General features: G+C 35.3%; 1 protein-coding gene across 3 annotated transcripts; it reads left to right on the plus strand.

Annotated features, from left to right (window-relative positions):
• The first annotated feature begins 11,650 nt into the window (after positions 1 to 11,650).
• On the plus strand, positions 11,651 to 20,540 carry LOC127150447 (uncharacterized). Of its 3 annotated transcripts, XM_051088207.1 has the most exons (15): positions 14,131 to 16,060; positions 16,144 to 16,249; positions 16,325 to 16,983; positions 17,061 to 17,414; positions 17,724 to 17,939; positions 18,027 to 18,119; positions 18,192 to 18,308; positions 18,393 to 18,683; positions 18,780 to 18,929; positions 19,004 to 19,248; positions 19,358 to 19,528; positions 19,604 to 19,707; positions 19,795 to 19,866; positions 19,947 to 20,042; positions 20,138 to 20,540. In XM_051088207.1, the coding sequence occupies exons 4-10, from the start codon at positions 17,076 to 17,078 to the stop codon at positions 19,202 to 19,204; spliced, it is 1,407 nt and encodes a 468-aa protein (XP_050944164.1). In that variant the 5' UTR covers positions 14,131 to 16,060; positions 16,144 to 16,249; positions 16,325 to 16,983; positions 17,061 to 17,075; the 3' UTR covers positions 19,205 to 19,248; positions 19,358 to 19,528; positions 19,604 to 19,707; positions 19,795 to 19,866; positions 19,947 to 20,042; positions 20,138 to 20,540. The 3 variants fall into 3 exon arrangements, with proteins under 3 accessions (XP_050944165.1, XP_050944164.1, XP_050944166.1); XM_051088209.1 differs by lacking the exon at positions 19,604 to 19,707; XM_051088208.1 differs by lacking the exons at positions 14,131 to 16,060; positions 16,144 to 16,249; positions 16,325 to 16,983 and adding an exon at positions 11,651 to 11,887.
• The last annotated feature ends 265 nt before the right edge of the window (positions 20,541 to 20,805 follow it).

Below are 20,805 nucleotides of genomic sequence, written 5' to 3' on the forward strand. Positions count from 1 at the left end.
GATTTCAGTCAAAAAACTTGGGTTTACTTTGTCAAGAAGAAATCAGAAGTATTTAGCATGTTCAAGAGATTTAAAGCCCTTGTTGAAAAAGAAAGTGGTCATTACATAAAAGCTTTGAGATCAAACAAGCGAGGTAAATTCACTTCAAATGAATTCAAAACTTTTTGCGCAGAAAATGGAATCTGTCGACCTATGACAGTTTCATTTACTCCTCAACAAAATGGTGTTGTTGAGAGGAAGAACCGAACAATACTTAACATTGCTCGAAGCATGTTGATGAGGAGCAAGAAGACGCCAAAAGAATTTTAGGCACAAGCTGTTGAGTGTGCATGCAGTGTACTTGTTAAATCGTTCCCCTTCAAAAAGCTTTTGGAACAAAACTCCTCAACAAGCATTGATAGGAAGAAAACCATTCATTTCTCATTTGAGAGTATTTAAATGCATGACTTATGTGCATATACCTGATTAAAAGTGTAGTAAGCTTGATGATAAAAGTGAAAAATATGTTTTTATTGGCTATGATGCAAGCTCAAAAGGCTACAAGCTTTATAATCCTGTGACAAAGAAGACAATGGTAAGCAGAGATGTTGTGTTTGATGAAGAAGCATCATGAAATTGGAATGACGAACCAGAAAAATATAAATTTTTTGTTTTTTCCGATGATCATGATGAGCCTAATGACATTGCTCCTCCATCAACACCTTCATCATTTGACAGTTCAAGTGAAAGAACTCGTGGCATGAGAAGCTTATGAGACATATATGATGAAACCCTTCATCATTTGACAGTTCAAGTGAAAAAACTCGTGGCATGAGAAGCTTACGAGACATATATGATGAAACCCTTCATCATTTGACAGTTCAAGTGAAAGAACTCGTGGCATTAGAAGCTTACGAGACATATATGATGAAACTGAAGAGTTAAGTCAAAGTTTTAATAACCTTACTCTCTTTTGTCTATTTGGTGACAGTGAACCTTTGAATTTTGAAGTAGTTTCGCAAAATGACAAATGGAAAATTGTTATGAATGAAGAGATAAAAGCCATAAAAAAGAATGATACATGAGAACTTTCTACTCTTCCAAATGGAAAGAAAGCAGTAGGTATTAAATGGGTGTTCAAGATAAAAAGAAATGAAATGGGAGAAGTGGAGAGATACAAAGCAAGATTAGTTGCTAAAAGATATTCTCAAAGAAAAGGCATTGATTAAGATGAAGAATTTTCTCCCGTTGCTCATTTGGAAACCATAAGGTTGTTAATTGCTCTTCCTGCTCAAAATAATTGGAAGATCTTTTAGATGGATGTCAAACCATCATTTTTCAATGGATATCGACATCCATCATTTTTCAATGGATATCTAAAAAAGTCTACTTAGAACAACCTCTTGGTTATTCTGTGAAAGGCAAAGAGATAAAACTCTAAAATTGAAGAAGACATTGTACGGATTGAAACAAGCATCAAGAATGCAGAATAGTCGAATCAACAAACATTTCCTTGATAATGGGTATTTAAGGTGTCCTTATGAACATTCTTTTTATATTAAGACTAATGGTCATGGAGATATTTTGGTGGTTTATTTGTACAAGGATGACTTAATTTTTACAGAAAATTGTGCAAGTATGTTTGAAGATCTCAAGAAAGTGATGACCCAAGAATTTGAAATGACAGATATAGGACCGATGTCATATTATCTTCCCATTGAGGTGAAGCAATTAGAGGAAGGTATTTTCATCTCTCAAGAACGATATACTAGAGAAATATTAGAGAAGTTCAATATGATCAATTCTAAGTCTGTCACAACTCCGATTGAAAATGGGACCAAACTATCTAAATATGAAAAAGGAGATGATATTGATCCTTCATATTTCAAAAGTTTAGTTGGGAGTTTGAAATATTTGACTTGCACACCACTAAATATTCTTTTCAGCATTGGATTGGTGAGTCGATTTACGGAATCTCCTACAACTACTCATTTGAAAGTGGCAAAGAGAATTCTTCGTTACCTCAAATGTACGCTTGACTATGGGTTATTTTATTCTTCATCTAAAGAATTCAAATTTGAAGGCTATTGTGATAGTGACTGGGCTAGAGATACTAATGATTGAAAAAGCACTAGTGGATATGTTTTCTTCGTTGGTAATACTACATTTACTTGGAGTTCTAAGAAGCAACCTATTATCACAATATCTACTTGTGAGGCAGAATATGTCGTTGTAGCTTCATATGTCTATCATGCAGTTTGGTTAAGAAATTTGTTAAAGACAGTTGAAATTTTGCAAGATGTTCCAACTGTGATCCATGTAAAAAATAAGTCAACAATTGCTCTAGCAAAGAATCCTGTGTTCCATGATCGTAGCAAACACGTTGATACAAGCTTAATGTGTTTGATCTTAAGATTTCACTAGCTTCATCAGAGATTTCATTTCAAGGAAGAAGGTTTAGGTTGAATATGTAAAGATTGAAGATCAAATTGCATATATTTTCATGAAGCAACAAAAAGTTAATGTGTTTAACAAGTGATCATTTATATTTTAATGACATTGATGAAAGTTATAAGATTTGGTTTTGGCATGGTGAAGAACTTCCTAATTCATCCTTCCATGGAGAATTATTGATGAAAATGAAGCACTTCGTAAACACATTCGAGAGTTGGAAGAAAAAGTTCAAGACATCTCAACAACCGAACATGGTAGTTACTCCAAGAGAAGGTAAAATGTTTGCTTCTAAAGTAAAGTTACAATATTAATTGTTTATCTAAGTGAAGCTATCATTTACTTGTGCTTTGAAAATCTTGATGGTTTTAGGAGAAAGTTTTAGAAAACGTGGTAAAAGAGAAGAAAGGGATTGCTACTAGTGTCCACCGATATCTTTTACATCAAAGAAGGTGGTAGAAGGAGAGGAAGTGAAAGAGCACTATAAGAAATAGGGACTTTCCCGATGCCAGAAAGGACGTTGGCACAAAGAACGTCGAGAATAAGGGTATTCTTGAAGTCGGACAGACGCGTAGTGAAATTCGTGTCGGAGAAAAACCTATTCCCGATGCCACACACAATGCGTCGGGAGTGGCATCGAAAAAAGGGTATTCCCGACGCGTCAAGCACGTGTCGGCCAAACGACGTCAGGAATAAGGCCAAATTAAATTTAAAATACACCTTATTCCCGATGCCATGCACAGTGCGTCGGGAACGACGTTGGAAATAAGGGGCTTTCTCCACACACTATTACACGTCGGGAAAACCTTTTAATGAGCGTCGGGAATACCCTTATTCTCGACGACATAAAGGGGATCTCTCGACGTTTTCGTGCTGCGTCGGGAGATCCCCTTTTTAAATGTTTCAGTTCTGTTTTACATAGAATTGAAAGCGAAAGGGAAAGGGAGAATAGAGAAACGAAGATTCATCGTCGTCCGTTCCGTCGTCGTTGTCGTCCCTCACCACCGTCGTCTGCCACCTTAGGTAAGTTTAGATATAAAGTTTTAGGTTTTTTTTTTTAAGAAAATTGTTTTAGGATTTTGTTTTGGAATAGATTTTTGTTTGTTAAATGTAAGTTTGTATAGAATGTGTGTAATTTGTGGTTGAATTGAAATTTGAAGGGTTTAGGGTTTAGGATTTATAGTTAAATTGAAAATTGAATTTTGGGGAAGGAGGGGGGGGGGGGGGGGGTTTATAGTTATATTGAAATTTGAAGGGTTTAGGGTTTAGGGTTTATAGTTAAATTGAAAATTGATTTGGAGGGGGGATTATAGTTAAATTGAAATTTGAGGGGGAGGGGGGGGGGGGTTATAGTTGAATTGAAATTTGAAGGGGGGTTTAGTTCATTTGAAATTTGAAGGGGGTTATACTTAAATTGAAATTTGAAGGGGGGATTACTAACTAAATTGAAATTTGAAGGGGGGTTACTAGCTAAATTGAAATTTTTGTAGGGAGTTATAGTTGAATTCAAATTTGAATTTTTTTTGTTGGGGGGGGGGGGGTTATGGTTGCATTCAAATTTGAAAAGGGGTTTATGTTTTGAATTGAAAATGTAATATGTGTGTTAAGATTTGTTTTGACTATCTTGCAGTTATGGTAGCCTTCTTTGTTTTGAATTTGTTTCTGTTTGGGATGGCTATCCTGCAGTTATGGTAGCCTTTTTTGTTTTGAATTTGCTTCTGTTTGGGATGGTTTCAAGGGGTGGTAGTAGGATAGCTTGAAGTATTTTGTTGTTAATAATTAGGTTGTGTTGGCTATCTTGCAATATGGTAGCCTTTGTAGTTTGGGTTAGTTATTGAAAAATAGTGAAAATTCAGAGGAGTAAGTTATGGATGTGAGAGTGAGAGAGATATGTTTCTAATCTAACCTATTTATGTTTTAGGGACTTAAACGATGGACAAGGGTTGGATAAAACTTAGGAATAAGTTCTCCCTTGAGTATAGACAGGAAGTGACCCAATTTTTAGAATTTTCCAAGTTTCACGTTGATGCCTACGGACGATTAATCGTATTTGCTTATTGAATATTTGTTTTCTATGTCCACAGCCATTATGTTATCGTCATACGCACGTAATAATTTTATGGAGACAAACGCTATGTTCCTCGAGTTTGAGGACAATATAGATAACATCGCGGGAGGGTCGTCGTCTGTAGGCGACAATGCGGGTGAGTCTAAGAATTTCCTTCATTTTAACTTACGATTATTTCAAGTTTTTTTTCTAACATTAATATGTTATTATCGATTTATCGATATTTTTTAAATTTGTTGCAAAATCAAATATTGGAACTTCAATCCCAGCTTACCTTAGAGGGTAGTCAACCACTTTCTGAGGATGAGATATGCGATCAGGTGTTGGGTAAACGACCAGGCTACTCAAAAGGCCTTGGTTGGGGACTGAAACCGAAGGCCTGCAAGACGACGAGTGCGAGCAGTTCGTCGACATCTTGTCCGCATTCCAAAAAGAGATTGAATTACAAGCTAAACTTAATGAAGCTTTGGAACGAATTGACGTGCAAGATAGAAATGACCAAGCGTTAGCTTCACAAGTGGAACGAATGCAAAAGCTGATAGAAGACTTCACTCGTGCACAACAGAGACCACCACATGATCCCTAGCTCTGTGGTACGTATATATGTCTCCATTATTCTTAAGTTTTTGCAATGATAGTATACAGTGAACATATGGATATATGTACTAAACTTAGTTACTTTTATATCATTGTAGGACCGAAGGTGTAAAATGACCATACGCGCCTTGTTGGGAGACTTTTTATTATGTTTGTGTTTTTTTTTTTATTATGAGAACTACATTTCTTATATTAAACTTACTAATATTTTTTTTAACTTATTCGTATTATTAATTTTAAATCTTTTTTTTTAATATGTGTTTCTATTTCTTAATTTATTAATTTATATTGAATTTGTTTTAATTTAATCCAAAACGTCGAAAAAAATATTTGAGCAATCAGAATGTCGTTGTGAATGTTTGAGCAAAATATTTTAAGGAAAAAATTGGAAATTACATATTTAAAAAAATATATAAAAAGGAATTCTCGATACAATGAAACGTCGAGACTAGGATGCATAAGACACGTCAGAGAAGGGTTTCCCGACGCACAAAAGACGTCAGGAAAAAAACATCGGAAGAGGCATTCTCGACGCCGAGTCATGCGTCGGCATAAGGTCCATTGAGAGAGGAACTCCCGATGCCACTTTTGGTCGACGCATGTCACGGCGTCGGGAAAGGCATTCCCGATGTCGTGTTGGTACGACGTCGGGAATGCCTCTCCCAACTCATTTCTCCCGATGCTATTCTTGACGTCGTGAAAAACGTCAGTATATCCTTTCCCGACGTTTTTTTTTTACTTTTTTCGACGTTTTTGTGCGTCGGGAGTACCCCCGTCTCTTGTAGTGGAGGAGGAAGTGATTGCTACTAGGCCATCGATATTAAAGAATGACATAAATGCGAAGGTGGATTGTAAAAAAACAATTTTACGTGTATGAGTTCTTAGATTGTTACTTGTGTTAGGTAAAGGCTTCAAGGCCGATGACAAAGGAGGTGGAAGTTACTAGTGAACCATCCAATCTACCAAACCAATCTACATATATGTTGAAAGGGTAATGGTTAATGGGTCTAGTTTTTCATTTCAAATACCTTCTAAGTTATTTGGTATACCTCAAAAGAGTTACGTTTTGCGAGAAGATGTTATTGATTTTTGCAACATGCAAAAAGTTAAGACTTATATACATGAGGCAATAGATGTAAGGGGATAGACTTTAGTTTTGGTATACAATAAATGTTTTTTGTTATATAAGATAACTATTATATATTATTTTTGATTTTGGAATAGGCCACAGATAGTAAATTTTAGTTGGCTACATTTGAAATGAAATTGTGTAATTGTTGATGTCATTGCTGAGAAGAATGAAATTATTGTTGCACTACAAGAAAATGGGGGTTTCTCGACGCTAAAAAAGACGTCGGCACAAAGAACGTCGTGAATAAGGGTATTCCTGACGCCACGCACACTGCGTCGGGAGCGGCGTCAGGAAAAAGGGTATTTCTGACGCCTCAAGCACGCGTCGGCCAAACGGCGTCAGGAATAGGCCAAATTAAATTAAAAATACACCTTATTTCTGACGCCATAGAATGCGTCGGGAACGACGTCAGGCATAAGGGATTTTTCCGACGCACCGTAGCGTGTCGGGAAACCCTTTTAATGAGTGTCGGGAATACCATTATTCCTGACGCCTTGCAGTCATGTGGCGTCGGGAAATCCCCTTTATAAATGATTCAATTTTATTTTTCACAGAACTGAAACCGAAAGGGAAAGGGAGAAGAGAGAAACGTCGAAGCTTCGACGTCCGTAACTCGCCGTAGTCCATTCCATCGTCGTTGTCATCCCTTGTCGCTGTCCCTCGCCGTTCCGCCGCCGTCTGCCACCTTAGGTAAGTTTAAATATAAAGTTTGTTTAGTTTAAATTTATGTTTTAGGGTTTTTTTTAGGAGAATTGTTTTAGGATTTTCTTTTGGAATAGATTTTTGTTTGTTAAATGTATTTTCGTATAGAATGTGTGTAATTTGTGGTTGAATTTAAATTTGAAGTGTTTATGGTTTAGAATTTATATAGTTAAATTCAAAATTGAATCGGGGGGTGGGGTTTATAGTTAAATTGAAATTTGAATGGTTTAGAGTTTAGGGTTTATAGTTAAATTGAAAATTGAATTGGGGGGGGTGGGGGTGGGGGAGGGGGTTATAGTTAAATTGAAAATTGAATTGGGGAAGGGGGTTTATAGTTAAATTGAAAATTGAATTAGGGGGGAGGGGATTATAGTTAAATTGAAAATTGAATTGGAGGGTGGACAGGTTTATAGTTAAATTGAAAATTGAATTGGAGGGTGGACGAGTTTATAGTTAAATTGAAAATTTAATTAGGGGAGGTTATAGTTAAATTGAAATTTGAAAGGGGAATTACTAGCTAAATTGAAATTTTTATAGGAGGTTATGGTTGAATTCAAATTTGAATGAGGGGTTATGGTTGCATTCAAATTTGAAGGGGGGGGGGGTCTATGTTTTGAATTGAAAATGTAATATGTGTCTTAAGATTTGTTTTGGCTATCCTGCAGTTATGGTAGCCTGTTTGTGTTGAATATTTTTGTTGTTGATTTGAGATGGCTATCCTGCAGTTATGGTAGCCTTTTTTGTTTTGAATTTGTTTCTGTTTGGGAAGGCTATCCTACAGTTATGGTAGCCTTTTTGTTTTGAATTTGCTTCTGTTTGGGATGGTTTCAAGGGGTGGTAGTAGGATAGCTTGAAGTATTTTGTTGTTAATAATTAGGTTGTGTTGGCTATCCTGCAATTATAGTAGCCTCTGTAGTTTGGAAGGGTTTGTAGGATGCAAAGATTTTGAAGTATTTTGTTGTTAATAATTAGGTTATGTTGGCTATCCTGCAGTTATGGTAGCCTCTGTAGTTTGGAGGGGTTTGTAGGATGCGAAGATTTTGAAGTATTTTGTTGTTAATAATTAGGTTATGTAGGCAATCCTGCAGTTATGATAGCCTTTATAGTTTGGAGGGGTTTGTAGCCTTTTTTGTTTTGAATTTGCTTCTGGTTGGGATGGTTTCAAGGGGTGGTAGTAGGATAGCTTGAAGTATTTTGTTGTTAATAATTAGGTTGTGTTGGCTATCCTGCAATTATAGTAGCCTCTGTAGTTTGGAAGGGTTTATAGGATGCAAAGATTTTGAAGTATTTTGTTGTTAATAATTAGGTTATGTTGGCTATCCTGCAGTTATGGTAGCCTCTGTAGTTTGGAGGGGTTTGTAGGATGCGAAGATTTTAAAGTATTTTGTTGTTAATAATTAGGTTGTGTTGGCTATCCTGCAGCTATGGTAGCCTCTGCAGTTTGAAGTTAGTTATTGAAAAATAGTGAAAATTCAGGGGAGTAAGTTATGGATGTGAGAGAGTGAGAGAGATATGTTTCTAATCAAACCTATTTATGTTTTAGGGACTTAAACGATGGATAAGGGTTGAATGAAACTTAGAAATAAGTTCTCCCTTAAGTATAGACGTTGATGCCTACGGACGATTAAAGTGTCCATGCAAGAGATGTTTAAATTTAAATTGGAGCTCATTAGAAGGTGTCGAACGACATCTACTAACTATTGGAATATCCCCTACTACACAGAATGGGTGTATCATGGAGAGTCATTAAGCTCTAGAGGTACAGAAAACTTTGAGGAAGGAACTAGTAGTAATCCTTTTGAAGTAGGGTACAAATCTCTCTAACACATCCCGTTTTTGGTACGCGGAGGAACCTGTAATTTTTGCAACTCAAGCACATCAAGTTTTTACGTAGATGACCCAAAAAATAGTAGCAATTGGAAAGTTGTGCAAGTCGTCCAAAATAAGCGTATATGGGACGTGCCAGAAGTGAAGGATGTTCAGAATGACCATATTAATGTACTAGAAATTGTTGTAAGCCATCAAGTGCATGACCATTCGAGGATGACACTCTATGCAGAACTGACGTTGATCCCACAATCGTTAAAAGACCGGTTGTGTGTCATGTCACTGATGACTTCATCGACGATGTGGATGAACACTTGTCATATGCAAGCAAGGATGAATTATAGTGACAAACCATGTACCCGCATATTTATGTAGTTTATATATTTTGATTCTACCTATGTGTTCGTATTTGCTTATTGAATGTTTGTTTTCTATGTCTGCAGCTATTATGTCATCGTCATATCCACGTAATAATTTTATGGAGACAAACGCTATGTTCCTCGAGTTTGAGGACGATTTAGATCACATCGCGGGAGGGTCGTCGTCTGTGGGCGACAATACGGGTGAGTCTAAGAATTTTCTTCATTTTAACTTACGATTATTTCATGTTCTTTTTTCTAACATTATATGTTATTATCGATTTATTGAGCAGGGTCTTCTTCTCAACAATCTCTGACTCCAACTCCGACTCTTAGGAGACGTGCGTAGTCTCGACTCTTGGAGTTAGAGCACCACGTTGCAATAAATGAGCGCATTTCGATTACGATCGCCCCTGGAGCGGAGAAGCCTATTTCCCCAAACGCCGTTCACTTCATCTAGGTGATAGGCGTATGCGTGCAAAAGACATTTCTCGTCTGCTGCCTTAAGTGGGCAGACGTTGGGAGAGAATACATTGAGATCATCAAGGGTGACCTCTAGGTAATTAAGTGCACTACACATTTATGATTTCATTTGTAACATATCTAACTTTAACCAATCTAATGTGTTATGTTTGTAATGTGTAGCGATTGTTTATGCTTGATTTCAATGGTCAAGCAATGAATAGGTTTGTTGAGCATCAGATGCTCACGACCTTTAAAGAGTTCCGAGCCGACTATCACAGACATTCAAAAAGTACAGCAACCCGGAGGAGGCTCGTGCCAACCCACCAAACGCATTAGTTGGACATCATGAGGATTGACATTTCCTCTGCGACCACTATATGAGTCGTCCATTCCAAGTATTTGTCATGATTAATTATGATAACAAGTTTTGATATGTATAAGAAATAAACGATATAATTGTTTTCATGCAGGAGCAATCACGGACGAACAAGGCTGCTAAATAAAAGCAGCCTTATAATCATAGTAGCGGGTCTAAGTCGTTTCTACAACGATAGTACGAGCTCGCTGAGAGAAAAGGGGAGCCGGTCGATCGTGTGGAGTTGTTTTGGGAAACACACGTTCAAGCTGGGACGTTCGTGTCGCAGGCCGTAGAGGATGCGCATGTAAGTTATGCCCTTATTAATGATCCTCTTTCAATATATATTTTTGCGCATTACCTAACATAGTTTTTAAATTTGTTGCAGAATCAAATGCTGGAACTCCAATCCCAGTCTACCCTAGAGGGTAGTCAGCCACTCTCTGACGACCAGGCTACTCAAAAGGCCTCGGTTGAGGACCCAAGCCAAAGGCTCGCAAAACGACGAGTGCGAACAGTTCGTCGACATCTTGTTCGCAGTCCACACAAAAAGAGATTGAATTATAAGCTAAACTTAATGAAGCTTTGGAACGGATTGAAATGCAAGATAAAAATCACCAAGCGTTAGCTTCACAAGTGGAACGAATGCAAAAGCTGATAGAAGAATTCACTCGTGCACAACAGGAACCACCACATGATCCCCAACTCTACGATACATACATATATCTTCATTATTCTTAAGTTTTTGCAATGATAGTATACAGTGAACATATGGATATACGTACTAAACTTAGTTACACTACTACAAAATCTACTTTACTTGACACTAGGCACTTTTACATACTTGACGCTTTTGTTAAAAAAACGTCAAGTATTGGCAATTTTAAAGGAAAAACGTCAAGTATAATCACAAAAAAGCGAAGATTTCATGGAGTTTTTCGGATAATTTTAAGCTAACCTTTACTTGACGTTTTTTTCGCGTCAAGTATAAAGGACATTTTACTTGACGTTGTATTCGTGTCAAGTATTGCGAAACGTTACTTGACACGAAAACAACGTCAAGTATAGTTTAAAGAAGACAAAATTTTCACCAAAATTTTTGAATTATTTTTACTTGACGTTTTGTGTCCCGTCAAGTATAGTTGACATTGTACTTGACGGTTTTGTCGCGTCAAGTATAGTGCAAATCTTACCTGACGTTGATTCCGCGTCAAGTATAGTTGATATTTACTTGACGTGGAAATAACGTCAAGTATAGTTAAAATTTTTATTTGATACTTTGAAAATTAATATTTTAAAAATGTCAAATATAAAAATATAAAAATATTAAATATAAAAATATTTTTTATTTCTCTCATTTCATTAAATAAACTTATTAAAATAAATTTATTAAAATAAAATTACTAAAATAAAGTTATTACAATGTTATTAAAATAATCTTATTAAAACAAACTTATTAAAAGAAATTCTCCAAAAGAAACTTATTAAAAATTAATTTAGTAGAAGAAATGTATTAAACTAAATTTAATAAAAATAAATGTATTAAAATAAATTTAGTAAAAAGAAATTTATTAAAATAATAAAAAAATTTATTAAAAAATTCCCTCAAAAACAACTTTTCATTTTCCCCCTTTTCTCTCCCAAAACCCTTCAATCTTTCTATCTCCATCTCTTTATCTCCACATCTCTCAGCCCGTCGCCCGCTGCCCGCCCCCGAACCAGACGCCCGCTGCCCGCCGCCCGTCGCCCGCCCCCCGAACCAGACGCCCGCCGCCCGCCGCCCATATCCCAGCTGACGCGGTCCCGAACACCCACCGCCCGAACCTGTGCGAAGCTTCCGCCGCCGAAGACCACAAAGGCCGAACCCTTGTCTGACTGAACGCCCGCCGTCCGAACGCTCGCCGCCCGAACCCACTCGCCGTTCAATTTAAATGCGGGGGCTGACTAACTAGGTAACATGATTAACTTATTCATTGCGTTCTATCATGATGCATTGTGTACTGTGTGAAATACTAGTTCAGCATGATAGCCTGTTTCCGAATAATACTAGCAATTATATAGAATACCTCCACGATGAGAGGCTGAGAATCTAAGTTTCAGTGGCATCTGTCAACAGAAAAAAAGGTTATGTTTATGTTAATTGTATAGGGTCTAAGGGCTAAAAGTAGCTAGGGAAGTCTTAAAAATAAGTCACTGTAGTCCCAAAAAAGAGTTTTAAGACTAAATAACATTTTTCTCCACTTTTTTTTTTTAATAAGAAACTGAACTTTCATTAAGAAACATGAAATGGTAGTGCCGTACAAGGGTAAGGGGAGCCCCAACCTGCAAAAAGGACTTCCAGTCCAAAAGAATAATACTTAACTGATAATTACAAAAGGCCTTCGAGGTCACCACCCACTAGGAAGTATCATACCTCATAGCATATTAAATAACATTCAGCGAGCATCCAAATTATTTAAGATTATGATGGTGATGCCTGAGAAAATTTGAAAGAAGCCAAAGACTGGGAGAACTTGTTGAAATTTGTTTTCTACATGGTAGGGTGTATAAATTTGCAGTCTTAGGTTGTTGGAAAGTATTCATCAAGTTTATATGCATATATTTTTAGTTTTTTAATTTTGGGTGGGTGATTGAACCATTGACTTTTGAAATGGTAATCGATGTCTCTTTGTCCATTGAGCATGTTTGGATTGACTCATCAAGTTTATGTTATTGGAGAGACTGTAATTATTTGTCTTTTTGACTCGTGGAATAATTGCATGGGGCGTCAAAATTCTTTTGATTCATTTCCTTGTTTGTCTAACTAGCATTTACTGTTTAGTTGCATGGTTTTATCCTTTTATCCCATAATAATTGATTGTTAAATTAAGTAAAATTGGCCGATTGCATTTGTGATATTTAAGTAAACTAGATCACAAATCATTTGGATGGGGCTTTCACACTCATTATCTATATTAAAACATGACTTGTTGTATACTCTCAGTAAACAATTTTTACATCATTGAGTTTGTTTTGAGGCATATAATTGCCTCCATGTGTTTGATTCTGATTTCTTTAGAAGGGAAAAAATTTTCATTGTTGAATGAAATAAAGGAATAAAATCTGCACCTAAAGGTGAGATTAGATAAGATTTTGATAAAGATATGTTTTAGTTAGGTGTAGAGCACTTTTATGATTGCATCGAACGTGACTATTTTATTGTTTGGATCATCTTGAATTTCTGAAAATTGGTGGGTATTGTAAACTTTTCTAGATTTGAAATATATCAATAGTTATATAATACCAACTTAAAAGTAGACATACATGCCTTGTTTAACGAATCTTGCATTAGAAACTTAGATTAATGGGTGGTGTTGGAAGTAATAAAGATGAATTGGTTCTTTGCTTTTGATATGTTTATTTTTTATAATTTTGTTTTTATTTTTATCTCCACTTTTGGTTTGAATTGGTTCTTTTTGTTTATTTAATTGGAACTTATTTTCTTAAGAAAATAAACCAAACCATTACAACACTTTTTAATTTGAGCTTGATTTCGAGTAGTAGAACACTTAGGCTAGATTGGGATTTGTTTGTTGATAGGATAGCAAGTTGCATGAGTTACCTGATTTTGAATATTGTAATTTTTTTTTTGTAGATCCAAGATTATCATATTATAAGTATGGATAAATCATGGATATCAAAGAGTAGATTATCTAAAGAGTTTGAGTTGGGTGCAGAGAACTTCATCAGATTTGGATTTTCCAATACAACTAATAGTTCTATACGTTGCCCTTGTTTAAAGTGTGGAAATTGTCAAAAACATAAAGCCAATGGTATAAGAGATCATTTATATTTTAATGGCATTGATGAAAGTTATAAGACTTGGTTTTGGCATGGTGAAGAGCTTTCTAATTCATCCTTTCATGGAGAATCCTCTAAGTGTATGTATGAGGAGAATGATGTTGGAAATATCAAAGAAATGGTTGAAATTGCTCATGAGCAATATTCAAAGGATCCAAGTGGTTTTGAGAAATTGCTTAATGATGCTGAAAAGCCGTTATACGAAGGATGCAAAAAATTCACCAAGTTGTCTACATTAGTGAAGTTGTATAACTTAAAAGTTAGACATGGATGGAGTAACATTAGTTTCCCAGAACTACTGAAAGCGTTAAAAGATATCTTACCTTCTCCTAATGACCTCCCTACATCAATGTATGAAGCAAAGAAAATGTTAGGTGCATTAGGAATGGAATATGAAAAGATTCATGCATGCCCTAATGATTGTTGCTTGTATCGAAAGGAATATGCCAACGCAATTGTGTGCCCTGAATGCGGTGAGTCTAGGTGGAAATATGGTAAAGATGCAAATAAGAAAAAGAAAATCCCTGCTAAAATAATGTGGTACTTTCCACCTATTCCACGATTTCAACGGATGTTTAGAAGTGTTGAATGTGCTAAAAACTTAACTTGGCATGCTACTGAAAGAGAAATTGATGATAAATTAAGGCACCCTGCTGACACTCCAGCTTGGAAGTTAGTCGATACCATGTGGCCAAATTTTAGTTCTGAACCCAGGAATCTTCGTTTAGCATTGTTAGCAGATGGAATAAATCCTTATAGTGATATGAGCTCCAAGTACAGTTGTTGGCCAGTCGTGATGGTGATTTATAATCTTCCCCCATGGTTATGTATGAAACGAAAGTTCATGATGTTATCAATTTTGATTTCGGGTCCAAAGCAACCAGGAGATGACATTGGGATATACTTAGAACCATTGATTGATGATTTAAAACTTTTGTGGGAAAGTGGTGTGCAATGTTATGATGCCTACAATGAGGAACTATTCAACCTAAGAACAGTTCTACTATGGACGATTAATGATTTTCTAGCCTATGGAAACCTTAGTGGATGTAGTGTGAAAGGGTATAAGGCATGTCCAATTTGTGAAGATAACACATCTTCAATACGATTGAAATATGGAAAAAAATGGCATACCTTGGGCATCGAAAATTTCTACCACATAATCATCCTTTTCGTCGTCAAAAGAAATCGTTTAATGGTCAGCGAGAACTTGGAAGTATTCCTGAACCTTTGTCTGGGGAGGTTGTATTTGAAAAAACTAAAGATCTTGACTTTCAAAGAGGAAAAATAAACAAAAAAAGAAAACACTCTAAAGGAAGCACCAAGAGTTGTTGGAATAGGAAGTCTGCTTTTCTCGAGCTCCCCTATTGGAAGCATCTTCATGTTAGACATTGTTTAGATGTGATGCATATTGAGAAAAATGTTTGTATGAATATTTTAGGTACACTTCTCGGTATTCCAGGAAAAACTAAGGACGGCTTGAATGCTAGACGTGATTTAGCTGATTTGAAGATTCGACCTGAGCTTACTCCTATTAATGGGGAGAAAAAAATTTTCATTCCCCCTGCTTGTTATACACTTACTAAGAAAGAAAAGCGGTTTCTTTTGAAGTCGTTATCAGCAATGAAAGTTCCTCGGGGTTACTCATCCAATGTTACGAATCTTGTGTCAATAGAAGATTCAAAACTGAATGGTCTAAAATCTCATGATTGTCATGTCCTCTTATAACAATTGCTCCCTATTGCCATCAGATCTGTGCTTCCAAAACATGTTCGATATGCTATAACTCGTTTGTGTCTTTTTTTTAATTCTATATGTAACAAAGTTATAGATGTTACACAAGTAGAGAAGCTGCAAGAAGACATTGTGATTACATTATGTTTACTAGAGAAGTACTTCCCTCCTTCATTCTTCACGATAATGGTCCATCTCACTGTACACCTTGTTAGAGAAGTAAAACTTTGTGGGCCCATTTATTTGCGATGGATGTATCCATTTGAAAGGTTCATGAAGGTTATAAAAAATGCTGTGAGAAATCGAAATCGTCCAGAGGGTTGTATTGCTGAAGGTTATATATTAGAAGAAGCTGTTGAATTTTGTTCAGAATTTTTATGTGGAGTAGATCCTATTGGACTTGGTTGTCAAAAGTTAAGAGACAATTCTGACTATTCAGAACTTGGTAGACCATTGTCAAGTGGAGTTACTAGCATACCTGAACGAGAGCTTTTATATCAAGCTCATCGATATGTTTTGGAGAATACCGTTGATGTGCAACCATATATAGAGTAAGTTCTTCTGTCTATAATCCATTTATTTCATTGAAATTCATGAAACTAAAAGTAATTACATTCTTGTTGTACTTCATAAGGAAACATTTGATTGCATTGCAACAACAACACCGAAGTAGATCAAAAAACCAGAAATGGATTCAAGATGAACACAATCGAACCTTCATATCTTGGTTACGAGAGAAGGTATAACTTGAAATTAGTTATTTAATATTATCCATTCTCATTTATATTCTAATTCTTTCAGTCGCTGTCACTTAGGTTGAAACAGAACTTGCAACAGGAGATGTTGAGGTTTCAGATAACTTGCGGTGGATTGCTCATGGCCCTCATCCAGTTGTTACTACTTACAATAGTTACGCTATTAATGGATGTCACTACCACACAAAGTCGCATGACAAGAATAAAACTGTACAAAATAGTGGAGTTAGTTTAGTTGCAAAAACAATGCAAGTATGTAGCTCGAAAGATAAAAATCCTATAATCGGAGAAATGTCCTTTTATGGTGTGATAGAAGAGATTTGGGAACTTAATTATAATTCATTTAAGGTTGCCATTTTTAAATGTGATTGGGTTGAAAATAGTGGTGGTATCAAAACTGATGAGCTTGGGTTTGTGTTAGTTGACTTAAGTAGAGTAGGGCATAAGAATGATTCTTTTATATTTGCAACTCAAGCAAAACAAATGTTTTTTGTTGAGGATCCAAGTGATAGTCGGTGGTCTATTGTTCTTACTCCACCACAAAGAGATTTTGCGGATCAATATAATGATGACGAACTTGGAGATACAGTTTTAAATTGTCAAGGAATGCCTAAAGCTACAATAGATATTGAATCTAGACTTGATTTCGATGAAAATACTCCAACATATGTACGAGCTGATTGTGAAGGCACATGGATTTCTAATGAGTAAATGTTTGGGTAGGTTTTTACTTATTAATTTGTATGAATATGTTGCATCTTATACTTAGCTAACTAAACTTTATTTTTTTTCTCAGATTCATTCTTATACAATGGAGCTACCAACTGATAAGGACTTAACACTTGGATTGGACGAGGTTGAAATAGGTTTGGATAATGCACATACAGATCACTTAGAACAAGTTGATGCATCAAAGAACGAGAAGAAGAAAACAAGAGAACTAACATTGATGCATGATGTTACAAGAATTAAGAGTACGGGGGAGAAAACAGTAGTTGAATACAATGAAAATGGAATACCTATTGGGGAGAATGGGCACAAGCTTCAATATTTCATTGGATCTTGTGTGCATCATCATATCCCCATCACACATGCATCTTGGAAGGTAGTGCCGACTGAATTAAAAGAAAAAATATGCAGCATGGTTGAGGTATGTAATAATCCTTTCTCTTTTTAATATCGTGGCTATCCTGCAGCTATGGTAGCCAATCATGCATAGATTGATACAATTATTGTATAGTTTAAGTTGTAGTATGTTGTGGCTATCCTGCAGCTATGGTAGCCAATTATGCATTGACACACTTATTGTATAGTTTAAGTTGTACTATGTTGTGGCTATCTTGCAGCTATGGTAGCCAATCATGCATACATTGACACACTTGTAGTTGTACTATGGTAGCCAATCATGCATATATTAGTTGTAGTTGTTCTAAATGAACGCATTGTTCGGTTTGTCTAGGGAGCATTCGTAGTTGATGGTCGAAGTAAGAAGGCCATTATGAAAACGGCTGGAGTTTCATTTCGTCAATTCAAGAGTTGGTTGACAACTCAATATATTATCCCTTTGATGGATGAACCACAACTCTTGATAGATTCACCTTCGTTGTATGCTCACATAATTGATAAACCTGTTTGGCAAGAGTTTGTTAGGTCAAGAATGTCTTCAGAATTTCAGGTATTAACCTTTTGTCTTGTAATCAAATCAATCATAGTATAAAGCACATGTTTGTTATTTTAATCTTTTTACGTAAAATTTGTATAGAAACTGAGAAGAGAACAGCAAGATCGAAGAAAGAGGAGTAAATATACTCATAATATGTCAAGACGTGGCTATGCTAATCTTGCCGAGGATATGGTAATTCAGAATGTTATTGTATTTTACAAATATATCCTAAAATGTAACTATGGTGTGCTTAATGATATACAGAAAAAGGGTTCTTTCGAAGAAAAGGATTTTGGACGAGCTAATATGTGGAAAAAAGCTCGGACAAAAAAAGATGGAGGATACATAAACGAAGATGTACAACAAGTTGCCAATGAAATAGTAAGATTCTCAATGCTACATTTGCACCAAATCACATGAATATATACTTCTAACGTATTACTGGTCATATTTAATCTTTTTTAGGATGAGATTTTGGATAAAGCACCCAATGAGGAATCACCCAATGATGCATTGACTCAAGCGTTGGATACTCCAGAATATGGCGGACGAGTACGTGGTGTGGGTGGTTTCATTACACCTACTGTTTATTTTCATCAAGCAAAGCCAAGAAATTCAAAGAAGGTGGATACAACCCAACAAATTATTGATGAAAATGAAGCTCTTCGTAAACGTATTCGAGAGTTGGAACAAAAAGTTCAAAGCATCCCAACATCGGAACATGGTAGTTGCTCCAAGAGCAAAGTCCAAGAGAAGGTAAAATGTTTGTTTCTAAAGTAAAGTTACAATATTAATTGTTTATCAAAGTGAAGCTATCATTTACTTGTGCTTTGAAAATATCGATGGTTTTAGGAGAAAGGTTTAGAAAATGTAGTAAAAGAGAAGAAAGGGATTGCTACTAGTGTACCACCGGTCTCTCTTACATCAAAGAAGAAGGTCGTAGAAGAAGAGGAAGTGAAAGAGGAGGAAGTGATTGCTACTACGCCGATGACAAAAAATGAGGTAAATGTGAAGGTGGATTGTAAGCAAAAAATTTTACGTATATGAGTTCTTAGATTGTTACTTACTTGTGTTAGGTAAAATCTTCAAGGCCAATGACAAAGGAGGTGGAAGTTACTAGTGAACCATCAAATCTACCAATACAATTGAAGTATATTCTTAGATATGCTGAAAGGGTAATGGTTGATGGGTCTAGTTTTTCATTTCAACTACCTCTTGAGTTATTTGGTATATCTCGAAAGAGTTATGTTTTGCGAGAAGATGTTATTGATTTTTGAAACATGCAAAAAGTTAAGACTTTATCAATGGTGGCTTATATTACGTAAGTAAATGTTACTTCTTCATGATATATATATTCACACTTTTTAGTTAGTAGTGTATGCAATTAAATGTTACTTCTTCATGATATATATATTCACAATTTATTGTAGGTACTTATACTCACTCATTATTGATTTAAAGAAGGTTTCAAAGTACGTTTTTGTAGATCCATCTCTTATTTCAGCTGGCCATAGTACTCGAGAGATTAGAGCTCGAAACCTTTGTAGTAGATTAATGACTTCCAAACAAGATCAATTGGTTGTTGCTCCTTATAATCCTGGGTAAGTATAATTTTTATCAATTTAAACTTGCATTAGTATGAAAATACTAATTACTTGCATATTTATTTCATTTAGGGATCATGGTCATTAGTAATTATTAATCCATATGATGATGTGGTGTACCATCTTGATTCCTTGAGAACAAGCTCCCGAGATGATATTAAATATGTAACGAATATGTAAGCTAACTATATTTATGTTTCTTTATTTTTAATCACTAAAGAAATTAGTTCATTTTAATTTATACTATACTTTGGGAAATGTAGGGCCTTGACGATTTTCCAACTTAGAAGAATTTGAAAAAGACCAGAAAAACAACATTCTGGAAAGCGGTAAAGGTATATATATTTATAAATTTATTTACAATTTAATTTAGCACATAATCTAATATGCATTGTTATTTGGTTTTGTGTTATAGTGTCCTTTACAGGTAGGAACTGTTGAATGTGGATATTATGTCATGAGATACATGCGCGAAATCTTGGGCAAGGACACAAGCATTATTACTGATGCGGTATGTTTTTAAACTACTTACATTGTAACGTTATAAATACTATAATATGACTATTTTTTTAACAAAGTGTCTACTTGACTTTTTATGTTTTATAGATTGATACAAGAAACTTGTACTCACAGCTTGAATTGGATGAAGTACGAGTGGAGTGGGCTGAATTTTTATCCCGGTACATATGATAGATACACCTAGATATGATCTTCTTCTTAATTTTGTAAATGGCTAACATAGGAGAATGCCCATAACATTTTTTGTGTAAACGTTTTGTTCATAGCCATTATACTTATAGATGATGCAATAGATGCAAGGGGATAGATACTTTAGTTTTGGTATACAAGATAGCTATTATTATTGGTTATATAAGAGGTAGCTATTATTATTGTTGATTTTGGAATAGGCCACAGATAGAAAATTTTAGTTGGCTATATTTGGATTGGAATTATGTAATTGTTGATGACATTGGTGAGAACAAATGAAATTATTGTTGGTTTACTTAATTATTTTGTCATTTTCTTGTTGCGTAACTATACTAGTTCTGAAAATTTTATTTTGTTGATGGATATGTTTTATTGAAACAAATGTATCTAATGCAAGAACCAGAAAATAAAAAATTTGTATATTTAATATACATTAATAAACAGTACTATACATAACGTTAAATATATGTCAAGTATACGATATTCCTTTACATGTAAAAACGTCAAGTATATGTTTACTTGACACGTATAAGACGTCAACTATACAACATTACTTGACACATAAA

Source organism: Cucumis melo, chromosome 8, assembly GCF_025177605.1.
Source record: "Cucumis melo cultivar AY chromosome 8, USDA_Cmelo_AY_1.0, whole genome shotgun sequence".
Classification (NCBI taxonomy): domain Eukaryota; kingdom Viridiplantae; phylum Streptophyta; class Magnoliopsida; order Cucurbitales; family Cucurbitaceae; genus Cucumis; species Cucumis melo.

Excerpts from the sequence above, each read along its gene's own strand:
- LOC127150447 (XM_051088208.1), top strand. The coding sequence starts at position 17,076 with ATGGAGCTACCAACTGATAAGGACTTAACACTTGGATTGGACGAGGTT. Across the intron at positions 17,415-17,723 it reads AAATATGCAGCATGGTTGAG|GGAGCATTCGTAGTTGATGG; the intron begins GTATGTAATAAT and ends CGGTTTGTCTAG. Across the intron at positions 18,120-18,191 it reads CTAATCTTGCCGAGGATATG|AAAAAGGGTTCTTTCGAAGA; the intron begins GTAATTCAGAAT and ends AATGATATACAG.